This window comes from Oncorhynchus nerka, linkage group LG19 (assembly GCF_034236695.1).
Source record: "Oncorhynchus nerka isolate Pitt River linkage group LG19, Oner_Uvic_2.0, whole genome shotgun sequence".
Classification (NCBI taxonomy): Eukaryota; Metazoa; Chordata; class Actinopteri; order Salmoniformes; family Salmonidae; genus Oncorhynchus; species Oncorhynchus nerka.
In genome coordinates, this window is record NC_088414.1 from 28851598 (window position 1) to 28864105 (window position 12508).

A 12508-nucleotide genomic window follows, 5' to 3' on the forward strand; every position below is an offset into this window, starting at 1 on the left:
CAATAACATCGTAAGTGCACGCAAGTCAGAGTAGGTAAAACACATGTTGAATTTTAATAAAAATGTAACAAATTGTTAAACAGCACCATTAAGTATTGCTACATTACGTCACTAGTTTTGCAATCACATCTTAAACACACACACCACAGATTATGCAGTCGCCTACTGTACCTCCAGCACTCTAAATGAACACAGTAACCCAGTTCATGATTTGATTCAGTCTTCAACGTGATGCAGGTTCTAGGAGATGCACTGCGAATCTGGTAGTTAAAAGCCTGCCCAAAATAACATCTCAATGGGGTCCAAAAGATTAAGGAATTATAGTAATGAGGTGTACACATGCGGGCGCAGCGAAATGCAGGACCAATTGTCATACTTTTCAAAGACATTGCTTAATCCACAATAGTCGATACAATCATTGCTGTAGTCTTCTAAGGCCGAAGTTCTTTTCGCAGTGCTTACTGTATGGTTAATGACTAAGTGTTTTCGGTTTGAGAAACAAGTAGAAAGGCCTTCACTTTATATATTTTTTTATCTACTTGGGTCAGGTCTGAGAAACAGACCCACCCCGTCACTCTCAGGCACCAGGGTGGAGGATATGGAGGGGAAACCAGTTGAACCATATGTTATAGTAGGACTCAAAAGCATTCACTGTAGTGAAAGTTCATGTCATGGATTTAAATGGGCTCTAACCCTAATTTGCAAATGTTTTCCTGTGTTTTATAGAGTCAGTCATGCATTATTCCCAAAATGTATATTTAACAGAAAATGTGCGCAATGAAAACGTGTAGGCTACTGATGTTATTACAGTGCCTTGTGTGGCATGCTGGTGTTTATCTTTGATAACTGTCCACACTTGCTCATGTCAAAGGTGTAACAGAAAGCATAATGTTCACTCCCAGTAGTCCAGTGTGAAATGTTAGACAGGTGATGACAGTGCTCGGCTTGAAATCATTACACAGACTTAACTACCGTTTCCCCAAATAAACCAAATAAACCATTCTCCAGTAAATCCTAGTTAAAATGGCATCGTAAAAATGACATGGCTCCAACTATTACCAACCACTATTTCTAGCTGTTACTATTTTTTATTTTTATTTTACCTTTATTTAACCAGGCAAGTCAGTTAAGAACAAATTCTTATTTTCAATGACGGCCTAGGAACAGCGGGTTAACTGCCTGTTCAGGGGCAGAACAACAGATTTGTACCTTGTCAGCTCGGGGGTTTGAACTTGCAACCTTCCGGTTACTAGTCCAACGCTCTAACCACTAGGCTACCCTGCCGCACTATACATACAGTGACGTTGACTAATCAACTAACCAAAGAGTTACATTTGTTAGACTGCATAAAGTTGCATCTGTCATGACTCACTATGAGGTTTATGTACTTGTCATGCTTTGTTGGTGACTTATAGCTCAAGTTAAATGTTGTCATGTTCTTCCTCCATGTCATCAGTTTATCAATGCTGTACTATATTCTGATATTTGAACACTCATCACTTACTACTGTATATGTATAACATGATTATAAATCCACAAATAGTTTTAACAAAGACAGAGACATAGTAATCCCTGCTGCAGAGATTTGATTAGTCGATCTTCTTCCCTCTACCAATCCTGCTGATTGAAGGATTCTAGGTGCTGAGGGTTTCTAGCTGGGTGTCCCTGTGTAGAACTGAGTTGTAATCAGTTGGGGTTGTTCTGAGGCTAAGGAGAAGATTTTTCATTCTTTTTGGGCGGAGTGCTGAGTTTCTGCAGACCTTTAACCTTCTCTAGGAGAGCCGTGACAAAGTCCTGCAGTAAATGAACAATGGAGGGTGATGTGAGACTGAACAACTGTTATCATACATGTTACTGTATTACTCATTTATTTGAGAAACTCAGTCAAAACAATGGATGGGAAGTTGGTTCCAGACAGTTATTTTCAGTCGATCAGTCACTCTAATGCTGGGTTTTATAGCTTAACAGAAGCAGATAATAATCTTATTCTAAATTTGAACTTACATCTGTAGGTTTGTAACAGTCAACCAGCAAACCCTGCGAAACAGTACGAAGTGAAAGAGGAAATTAACTCCATTAGAAGAGCCGGATCCTAACTTGAAATCAACATGGGTAACTGTAAACACATGTAATGATATGGGAGATTTCCCATCAAATTTTGAGATTGACCTAAAGTAAGGATTCAGCCCTCGATACAAATGAACAATAATGGATTTGTATTCAATATAGAATAGTGTTTAGTGGTCACCTTGACCCTGGTTGCCCGGTCTCCATCAGTGGGCATATCCAACAGCTCATCCACATCAATCTCCAACTCTGGAATCTCCTCCTCCTGAGAAAGGCAAGGGCAGTGAGAGAGACAGTGATGGTGATAGACAAAGACATAGACACAGAAAATATAGAGAAAACAACAGAGAGGGGAGAGTAGAAAAAACTGTAATGAATATATCAGACAGCCTAAGGATCAAACCAAATATTTTTGCACAGCAGTCTCACCTCTGAACATCCTCCATAGGTCCCCAATGTCCCTAGCTTCCTCCCTCTGCTTCTCAACACAACAGGATGGGCTGAACCCCCTATGTGGTGTGTACTGATAACAATACACACAGACTTCCTGACTGCTGTCTACTCAATTGAACATGACTGTTTAGAAGTAGACATCCCTATAGAAATACAACATTACAATACAATCTCCAGTTAGTACATTGTATTGCTGTTTACATGCCTATAATCTACAGCCCAAGGACCTAGTCAGGAGGTCAAATAGTAGTTACAAGAGCCCACACTCATATAACATAGGCCAATCAGAAAACACTCAGCATCTCCTCTGACCCCGGCACAACCCTGAGTACCAGAGTTGCCTAAATCAAAACACTGATAAATCACATTCATATCTCCCACTGTATGTCACCCTCTGCTCCAGCCAAGGTAATTATTAGTTCAATTAGCCCTTTACTAGTCCAGTTGGTCTCTCTGAGGACCATGTGACATAGGTAATGGTCAATGTCGTTGCAGTCCAATAATGCGTAATGTGCCGGCGCTGCATGTTACTTCTCAACCTATAATGTTAACCATGTTGTTCCCAACTTATCTGATGCATAGGTGCTGCTGCAACACTTTTGTGTGAATAGTTCATGTGTTATTGTGTGTCAAAACACCTGATCAATTCAGTTTTCAAAGTTCCTAACTCTGGTTCTCTAGTACCCCTGACAAGCACATCTGATTAAACTAGTCAACTAATCATCAGGCACTCAATGAGCTGAATCAGGCATGTTTGTCCAGGGCTACAACATAAATGTGTACTGTCAGGGGTACTCGAGGACTGGAGCCAATGGACTCTAGACATGACTAAGGGGTGCTGTAAAAAATATGTTGTTTACAGGGGTCATTCATGAAGATGATCACCTCATAGTTGTTCATGCAGAATACATCACACACATGTCATGCTGTGCACCTTCATGCAGTATGTGCCAACGCATTTCCATGCAGCAGAGAGTGTGGGGTGGGATATCTATCCATAGTCAATGATATTTCCTTGGTTAAAGATAATCAGGCATTGCCATTATGTAACATTTGAAGTGGTCATCACATGCTAATCCAACAGAGTAGGCAGGCTGTACTGTAATTGCTTTGCAGGTGCAGTGGCCATAGAACTCAGTGCCAACCGGCCTATCCTCCTACTTATCAATACATTATGCACACATTTTATTGAAACAGCACATTCGTTCCCTCGCTACCTGAGCAGACACCTAATTTATTCAAATGTCTAGTACTGTATTACAATTATGTGGCCACGCCCTACATTGTGTCTGTAATTCCCACTCATATTTGTTTATATTATTGTAGCCCCTAGGTTTTAATATTACTGCAATCCTATAGCCTACATCAATCCCAATCAAGGTAGAGATCATTGAAAACAAAAAACGAATGGGGAATTATTTTACTGTAAACAAATAATAGATTGTGTCATTGCCTACCTCACAGTCGTATAAATCCGTTAACTGCTCAATTATCCACTCCTCTAAATTGAGTCGCTTCCTCAGCTCTTTTCTATCGTATTTCACGGTTACCCGGCCTTGCTTCTGGACGACTTCTGAATCCTCGGTACCGGGAGGCGTTTGGAAATAAACCCTCGCTTGAGCGGTTGAATCCTGGCTTGTTAACGTCGCCATTGTCCTATGCCCGTCTAGATAAGACCGGTTCGAAATTAGATGCGGTTATTCGACGTGTATTTCTTATCAGCAGTTTAAATACTGGGTATGCAATACGCTATTGTTCTCTCTGACCGAAGTTGCATTGTATTTTCCAAAATTACTGAGCTACTCATTAAAATAATTTAGGCTAGAATACGCACGCAAATACTTCAAACATATTAAATGATCGATTACAGGCAGGTCAAAAAAATAAGTGAGCATACAGAACATTCACCTCCTTCAGCTGTAGACCTACAGTCCTATACTGGTATAGGCAAAATTGTTGCACAGTCCAAATCCGGTATTAGGCCCTGTCACTTGGTACATTCTAACACATCGTTATTTACCAAGTTAAATATAATATGCATTTATTTGTACCTGTTGCCGAAACAAATCTTATAGGTAAATCACATGGAAATAACTCTTACGTAATGCATCATTGTAGACTCCCAATCGCCATATTTCTATTTTGGACTATCCCAAGTACCAAATGTCATGGATTATGAATCATGCACCTTTACTTCAGTTTTTTAATCGATAGGCCACGCCATTGTGACCTATATTGCATTCGGAAAGTATTCAGACCCCTTTTTTCACATGTTATGTTACAGCCTTATTCTAAAATTGATTACATCAGTTTTTTTCTTTCATCAATCTACACACAATACACCATAATGACAAAGCAAAAATAGGTTTTTAGAAAGTTTGGCAAATGTATAAAAACAAGAAACCTGAAATATCACATTTACCTAAGTATTCAGACCCTTTACTCAGTACTTTGTTGAAGCACCCTTGGCAGCAATTACAGCCTCGGCTACAAGCTTGGCACCTGTATTTGGGGAGTTTCTCCCATTCTTCTCTGCAGATCCTCTCAAACTCTGTCATTTTGGATGGGGAGAGTTGCTGCACAGCTATTTTCAGGTCTCTCCAGAGATGTTAGATCGGGTTCAAGTCCGGGCTCTGGCTGGGCCACTCAAGGACATTCAGAGACTTTTTAAATTGTATTTATTTTTATTTCACCTTTATTTAACCAGGTAGGCAAGTTGAGAACAAGTTCTCATTTACAATTGCGACCTGGCCAAGATAAAGCAAAGCAGTTCGACAGATACAACGACACAGAGTTACACATGGAGTAAAACAAACATACAGTCAATAATACAGTATAAACAAGTCTATATACAATGTGAGCAAATGAGGAGAGAAGGGAGGTAAAGGCAAAAAAGGCCATGGTGGCAAAGTAAATGCAATATAGCAAGTAAAACACTGGAATGGTAGTTTTGCAATGGAAGAATGTGCAAAGTAGAAATAAAAATAATGGGGTGCAAAGGAGCTAAATAAATTAATTAATTAAATACAGTTGGGAAAGAGGTAGTTGTTTGGGCTAAATTATAGGTGGGCTATGTACAGGTGCAGTAATCTGTAAGATGCTCTGACAGTTGGTGCTTAAAGCTAGTGAGGGAGATAAGTGTTTCCAGTTTCAGAGATTTTTGTAGTTCGTTCCAGTCATTGGCAGCAGAGAACTGGAAGGAGAGGCGGCCAAAGAAAGAATTGGTTTTGGGGGTGACTAGAGAGATATACCTGCTGGAGCGTGTGCTACAGGTGGGAGATGCTATGGTGACCAGCGAGCTGAGATAAGGGGGACTTTACCTAGCAGGGTCTTGTAGATGACATGGAGCCAGTGGGTTTGGCGACGAGTATGAAGCGAGGGCCAGCCAACGAGAGCGTACAGGTCGCAATGGTGGGTAGTATATGGGGCTTTGGTGACAAAACGGATTGCACTGTGATAGACTGCATCCAATTTGTTGAGTAGGGTATTGGAGGCTATTTTGTAAATGACATCGCCAAAGTCGAGGATTGGTAGGATGGTCAGTTTTACAAGGGTATGTTTGGCAGCATGAGTGAAGGATGCTTTGTTGCGAAATAGGAAGCCAATTCTAGATTTAATTTTGGATTGGAGATGTTTGATATGGGTCTGGAAGGAGAGTTTACAGTCTAACCAGACACCTAAGTATGTGTAGTTTTCCACGTATTCTAAGTCAGAGCCGTCCAGAGTAGTGATGTTGGACAGGCGGGTAGGTGCAGGTAGCGATCGGTTGAAGAGCATGCATTTAGTTTTACTTGTATTTAAGAGCAATTGGAGGCCACGGAAGGAGAGTTGTATGGCATTGAAGCTTGCCTGGAGGGTTGTTAACACAGTGTCCAAAGAAGGGCCGGAAGTATACAGAATGGTGTCGTCTGCGTAGAGGTGGATCAGAGACTCACCAGCAGCAAGAGCGACCTCATTGATATATATAGAGAAGAGAGTCGGTCCAAGAATTGAACCCTGTGGCACCCCCATAGAGACTGCCAGAGGTCCGGACAGCAGACCCTCCGATTTGACACACTGAAATCTATCAGAGAAGTAGTTGGTGAACCAGGCGAGGCAATCATTTGAGAAACCAAGGCTGCCGAGTCTGCCGATGAGGATGTGGTGATTGACAGAGTCGAAAGCCTTGGCCAGATCAATGAATACGGCTGCACAGTAATGTTTCTCATCGATGGCGGTTAAGATATCGTTTAGGACCTTGAGCGTGGCTGAGGTGCACCCATGACCAGCTCTGAAACCAGATTGCATAGCAGAGAAGGTATGGTGAGATTCGAAATGGTCGGTAATCTGTTTGTTGACTTGGCTTTCGAAGACCTTAGAAAGGCATGGTAGGATAGATATAGGTCTATAGCAGTTTGGGTCAAGAGTGTCCCCCCCTTTGAAGAGGGGGATGACCGCAGCTGCTTTTCAATCTTTGGGAATCTCAGACGACACGAAAGAGAGGTTGAACAGGCTAGTAATAGGGGTGGCAACAATTTCGGCAGATAATTTTAGAAAGAAAGGGTCCAGATTGTCTAGCCCGGCTGATTTGTAGGGGTCCATATTTTTCAGCTCTTTCAGAACATCAGCTGAACGGATTTGGGAGAAGGAGAAATGGGGAAGGCTTGGGCGAGTTGCTGTTGGGGGTGCAGTGCTGTTGACCGGGGTAGGAGTAGCCAGGTGGAAAGCATGGCCAGCCGTAGAAAAATGCTTATTGAAATTCTCAATTATGGTGGATTTATCAGTGGTGACAGTGTTTCCTATCTTCAGTGCAGTGGGCAGCTGGGAGGATGTGTTCTTATTCTCCATGGACTTTACAGTGTCCCAGAACTTTTTTGAGTTAGTGTTGCAGGAAGCAAATTTCTGCTTGAAAAAGCTAGCCTTGGCTTTTCTAACTGTCTGTGTATAACGGTTTCTAGCTTCCCTGAACAGCTGCATATCACGGGGGCTGTTCGATGCTAATGCAGAACGCCATAGGATGTTTTTGTGTTGGTTAAGGGCAGTCAGGTCTGGGGAGAACCATGGGCTATATCTGTTCCTGGTTCTACATTTCTTGAATGGGGCATGTTTATTTAAGATGGTTAGGAAGGCATTTAAAAAAAATATCCAGGCATCCTCTACTGACGGGATGAGATCAATATCCTTCCAGGATACCCCGGCCAGGTCGATTAGAAAGGCCTGCTCGCTGAAGTGTTTCAGGGAGCGTTTTACAGTGATGAGTGGAGGTCGTTTGACCGCTGACCCATTACGGATGCAGGCAGTGAGGCAGTGATCGCTGAGATCTTGGTTGAAGACAGCAGAGGTGTATTTAGAGGGGAAGTTGGTTAGGATGATATCTATGAGGGTGCCCGTGTTCAAGGCTTTGGGGGGGTACCTGGTAGGTTCATTGATAATTTGTGTGAGATTGAGGGCATCAAGTTTAGATTGTAGGATGGCTGGGGTGTTAAGCATGTTCCAGTTTAGGTCGCCTAGCAGCACGAGCTCTGAAGATAGATGGGGGCAATCAGTTCACATATGGTGTCCAGAGCACAGCTGGGGGCAGAGGGTGGTCTATAGCAGGCGGCAACGGTGAGAGACTTGTTTTTAGAGAGGTGGATTTTTAAAAGTAGAAGTTCAAATTGTTTGGGTACAGACCTGGATAGTAGGACAGAACTCTGCAGGCTATCTTTGCAGTAGATTGCAACACCGCCCCTTTGGCAGTTCTATCTTGTCTGAAAATGTTGTAGTTTGGAATTAAAATTTCGGAATTTTTGGTGGTCTTCCTAAGCCAGGATTCAGACACAGCTAGAACATCCGGGTTGGCAGAGTGTGCTAAAGCAGTGAATAGAACAAACTTAGGGAGGAGGCTTCTAATGTTAACATGCATGAAACCAAGGCTATTACGGTTACAGAAGTCATCAAAAGAGAGCGCCTGGGGAATAGGAGTGGAGCTAGGCACTGCAGGGCCTGGATTCACCTCTACATCGCCAGAGGAACATAGGAGGAGAAGAATAAGGGTGTGGCTAAAAGCAATAAGAATTGGTCGTCTAGAACGTCTGGAACAGAGAGTAAAAGGAGGTTTCTGGGGGCGATAAAATAGCATCAAGGTATAATGTACAGACAAAGGTATGGTAGGATGTGAATACAGTGGAGGTAAACCTAGGTATTGAGTGATGAAGAGAGAGATATTGTCTCTAGAAACATCATTGAAACCAGGAGATGTCATAGCATGTGTGGGTGGTGGAACTAATAAATTGGATAAGGTATAGTGAGCAGGACTAGAGGCTCTACAGTGAAATAAGCCAATAAACACTAACCAGAACAGCAATGGACAAGAAATATTGACATTAAGGAGAGGCATCCTTAGTCGAGTGATCAAAAGGGTCCAGTGAGTGGAGAGGTTGGTTGGGGGTCACGGCATTTAAACAGCTAGCCAGGCCATCGGTAGCAAGCTAGCATAGGATGGAGGTCTGTTGTTAGCCACCTCTTGCGTTCCGTCAGTAGATTAGTGAGGTTCCGTGTGGTAGAGGGGATTAATCCAAATCACACAAAAAATAAACAACAAATAAATAAATAAAAAATAAAATAAACATTAGATATAGTTAAAGAGGCCCAAGAAGAAACATAATAATAATACAAATAAATAAATTGTCCGATTGTCTATTCTGAGAGCAGCCGGTAAGACAGCTAACGGTTAGCAGGCCGCAGATGGGCGTCCAGGTAACGTCGCGACGGAGGAGCCAGCCGGATCTCCTTCGGGTAGATAACGTCGGCAGTCCAGTTGTGAAGGCCCGGTGGGGCTCCGCGTAGGCAGTAAAACGGGTCCGGATAGGTGACTGCAGCCCAGGAGTGATTAATGGAACTCAGGAGTGATTGACGGAGCTGGCTAGCTCCCGAGTAATTGATGTTTGCTCCGGAATCGACGAAAGCAGATAGTCACACGGATAGCAGCTAGCTAGCTGTGAGATCCGGGTATGAATGTCCAGAGAGCAGTTGAAATCCAGGGACATGGAGAGAAAAATTGGTCCGGTATGTTCCGTTCCGAGCCGCGTTGCGCCGTACAAAACTGGCGATAGATTTTCGAGCTAAAGGATAGCTGATGACCACAAACCGTGGTTAGCTGAATACTAACGATTTGCCAGTAAAGAAGCTAACTAGCTTCTGAACTAGCTTCTGGATTAGCTTCTGGGCTAGCTTCTGGCTAGTTTCTGGCTAGCTTCTTGGAGTTTCTGGCTAGCTTCTTGGAGTTTCTGGCTAGCTTCTTGGAGGATTGCAGATTTGAGGTAAATAATACTTATTTATAAATATAAATTGGTGAGGCGGGTTGCAGGAGAGTGTTTTGAAGATGAGTTGATGGAAAATAAAAATAAAATGTATGTGAAAAAAAAGTTGTAAATATATATATATACAGGACACGACAAGACGAGGACAAAAGACGTCTGAACTGCTATGCCATCCTGACTTGTCCCGAAGCCACTCCTGCTTTGTCTTGGCTGTGTACTTAGGACTGTTGTCCTGTTGGAAGGTGATCTTTCGCCCCAGTCTGAGGTCCTGAGTGCTCTTGAGCAGGTTTTCATCAAAGATCCTGACTAGTCTACTAGTACCTGCCACTGAAAACATCTCCACAGCATGATGCTGCCACCACAATGCTTCCCCGTAGGGATGCTGCCACCACAATGCTTCCCCGTAGGGATGCTGCCACCACAATGCTTCCCCGTAGGGATGCTGCCACCACAATGCTTCCCCGTAGGGATGCTGCCACCACAATGCTTCCCCGTAGGGATGCTGCCACCACAATGCTTCCCCGTAGGGAGGCTGCCACCACAATGCTTCCCCGTAGGGATGCTGCCACCACAATGCTTCACCTAAGGGATGGTGCCAGGTTTCCTTCAGACGTGGGGCGCTTGGCATTCAGGACAAAGAGTTCAATCTTGGTTTCATCAGACCAGATGATCTTGTTTCTCAGGGTCTGAGATCCTTTAGGTGCCTTTTGGCAGACTCCAAGCGGGCTGTCATGTGCCTTTTACTGAGGAGTGGCTTCCGTCTGGCTACTCTAACATAAAGGCCTGATTGGTGGAGTGCTCTCACACCTGTCTCCTCTTTTGCCCTCTGATTAAGTCTCTATTTCTCTCTCTGTTTCTGCTTCTGTCCTTGTCGGATTCATTCTTGTTGGCTTTGCCCTTGTCCCGTCCTGTCGTAATCTGCCTCTTCATCAGATGCTGCGTGTGAGCAGGTGACTCTGTCCTGCTCCCAGCTGGACCCGCGCCTACCCAGATTTCTCTCTCTTTCTGCTTCTGTCCTTGGGACCTGCAGTCTGTTGCCGCTAGCCCTGCAATTCTCCTCTACTACTAGAAGGAGGACTCTCCTGCAAAGATAGAGGATTTATGTTTTCCCTGTTTGGACATCTCCTGTAAAGATTGAGGATTTATGTTTTCCCTGTTTGGACATTAAAAGACTCTGTTTCTGTTGAATCGCTGTTGGGTCCTCACTCACCTGCATGACAGAAGAATCCGACCAAGAATGGACCCAGCGACTTCAGATCCTCTCCACTCAGCCGTCGAGATCCAGGGAGCGATGCTAGGCAGACACGAGCAGGAATTGTCTGCTGCTCGACATGCCGTTGAGACCCTGGCCGCCCAAGTCTCCGACCTCTCGAAACATTTTCACAATCTCCGCCTCGATCCACCGGCTACTTCCAGGGCTTCCGAGTCTCCGGAGCCCAGAATTAATAACCCACCGTGTTACTCTGGGGAGCCCACTGAATGCCGCTCGTTCCTCACCCAGTGTGATATTGTGTTCTCTCTCCAGCCCAACACGTACTCCAGGGGTACAGCTCGTATCGCCTACGTCATATCTCTCCTTACTGGACGGGCTCGTGAGTGGGGCACGGCAATCTGGGAGGCAAGGGCTGAGTGTACTAACCAGTATCAGAACTTTAAGGAGGAGATGATACGGGTTTTTGATCGTTCAGTTTTTGGGAAAGAAGCTTCCAGGGCCCTGTCTTCCCTATGTCAAGGTAATCGATCCATAACGGATTACTCTATAGAGTTTCGCACTCTTGCTGCCTCCAGTGACTGGAACGAGCCGGCGTTGCTCGCTCGTTTTCTGGAGGGTCTCCACGCGGAGGTAAAGGATGAGATTCTCTCCCGGGAGGTTCCTTCCAGCGTGGATTCTTTGATTGAACTCGCTATTCGTATAGAACGATGGGTAGATCTTCGTCACTGAGCTCGTGGAAGAGAGCTCGCGTTATCCGTTTCCCCCCACTCCGCATCACTACCATCTTCCTCCACTGGCTCAGGTGCTGAGCCCATGCAGCTGGGGGGTATTCACATCTCGACTAAGGAGAGGGAACGGAGAATCACCAACCGCCTCTGTCTCTATTGCGGTTCCGCTGGTCATTTTGTCATTTCATGTCCAGTAAAAGCCAGAGCTCATCAGTAAGCGGAGGGCTACTGGTGAGCGCTACTACTCAGGTCTCTCCTTCAAGATCCTGTACTACCTTGTCGGTCCATCTACGCTGGACCGGTTCGGCAGCTTCCTGCAGTGCCTTGATAGACTCTGGGGCGGAGGGCTGTTTTATGGACGAAGCCTGGGCTCGGGAACATGACATTCCTCTCAGACAGTTAGGGGAGACCACGGCCATGTTCGCCTTGGATGGTAGTCTTCTCCCCAGGATTCAGCGTGAAACGCTACCTTTAACCCTCACTGTCTCTGGTAATCATAGCGAAACCATTTCTTTTTTGATTTTTCGTTCACCTTTACAACACCTGTTGTTTTGGGCCATCCCTGGCTAGTGTGTCATAATCCTTCTATTAATTTGTCTAGTAATTCTATCCTCTCCTGGAACGTCTCTTGTCATGTGAAATGTTTAATGTCTGCTATCCCTCCTGTTTCTTCTGCCCCCTCTTCACAGGAGGAGCCTGGTGATTTGACAGGGGTGCCGGAGGAATATCATGATCTGCGCACGGTCTTCAGTCGGTCCAGGGCCACC

At 44.5% G+C, this 12508-nt stretch overlaps 1 protein-coding gene across 1 annotated transcript; it reads right to left on the bottom strand.

Annotated features, from left to right (window-relative positions):
- Positions 1 to 31: 31 nt before the first annotated feature.
- On the bottom strand, positions 32 to 4470 carry LOC115147035 (protein phosphatase 1 regulatory subunit 14B-like). The gene is made up of 4 exons (XM_029689027.2): positions 3978 to 4470; positions 2249 to 2332; positions 2005 to 2037; positions 32 to 1794 (listed from the first exon to the last, which is right to left on the bottom strand). The coding sequence occupies exons 1-4, from the start codon at positions 4170 to 4172 to the stop codon at positions 1708 to 1710; spliced, it is 399 nt and encodes a 132-aa protein (XP_029544887.1). The 5' UTR covers positions 4173 to 4470; the 3' UTR covers positions 32 to 1707.
- Between the last annotated feature and the right edge of the window lie 8038 nt (positions 4471 to 12508).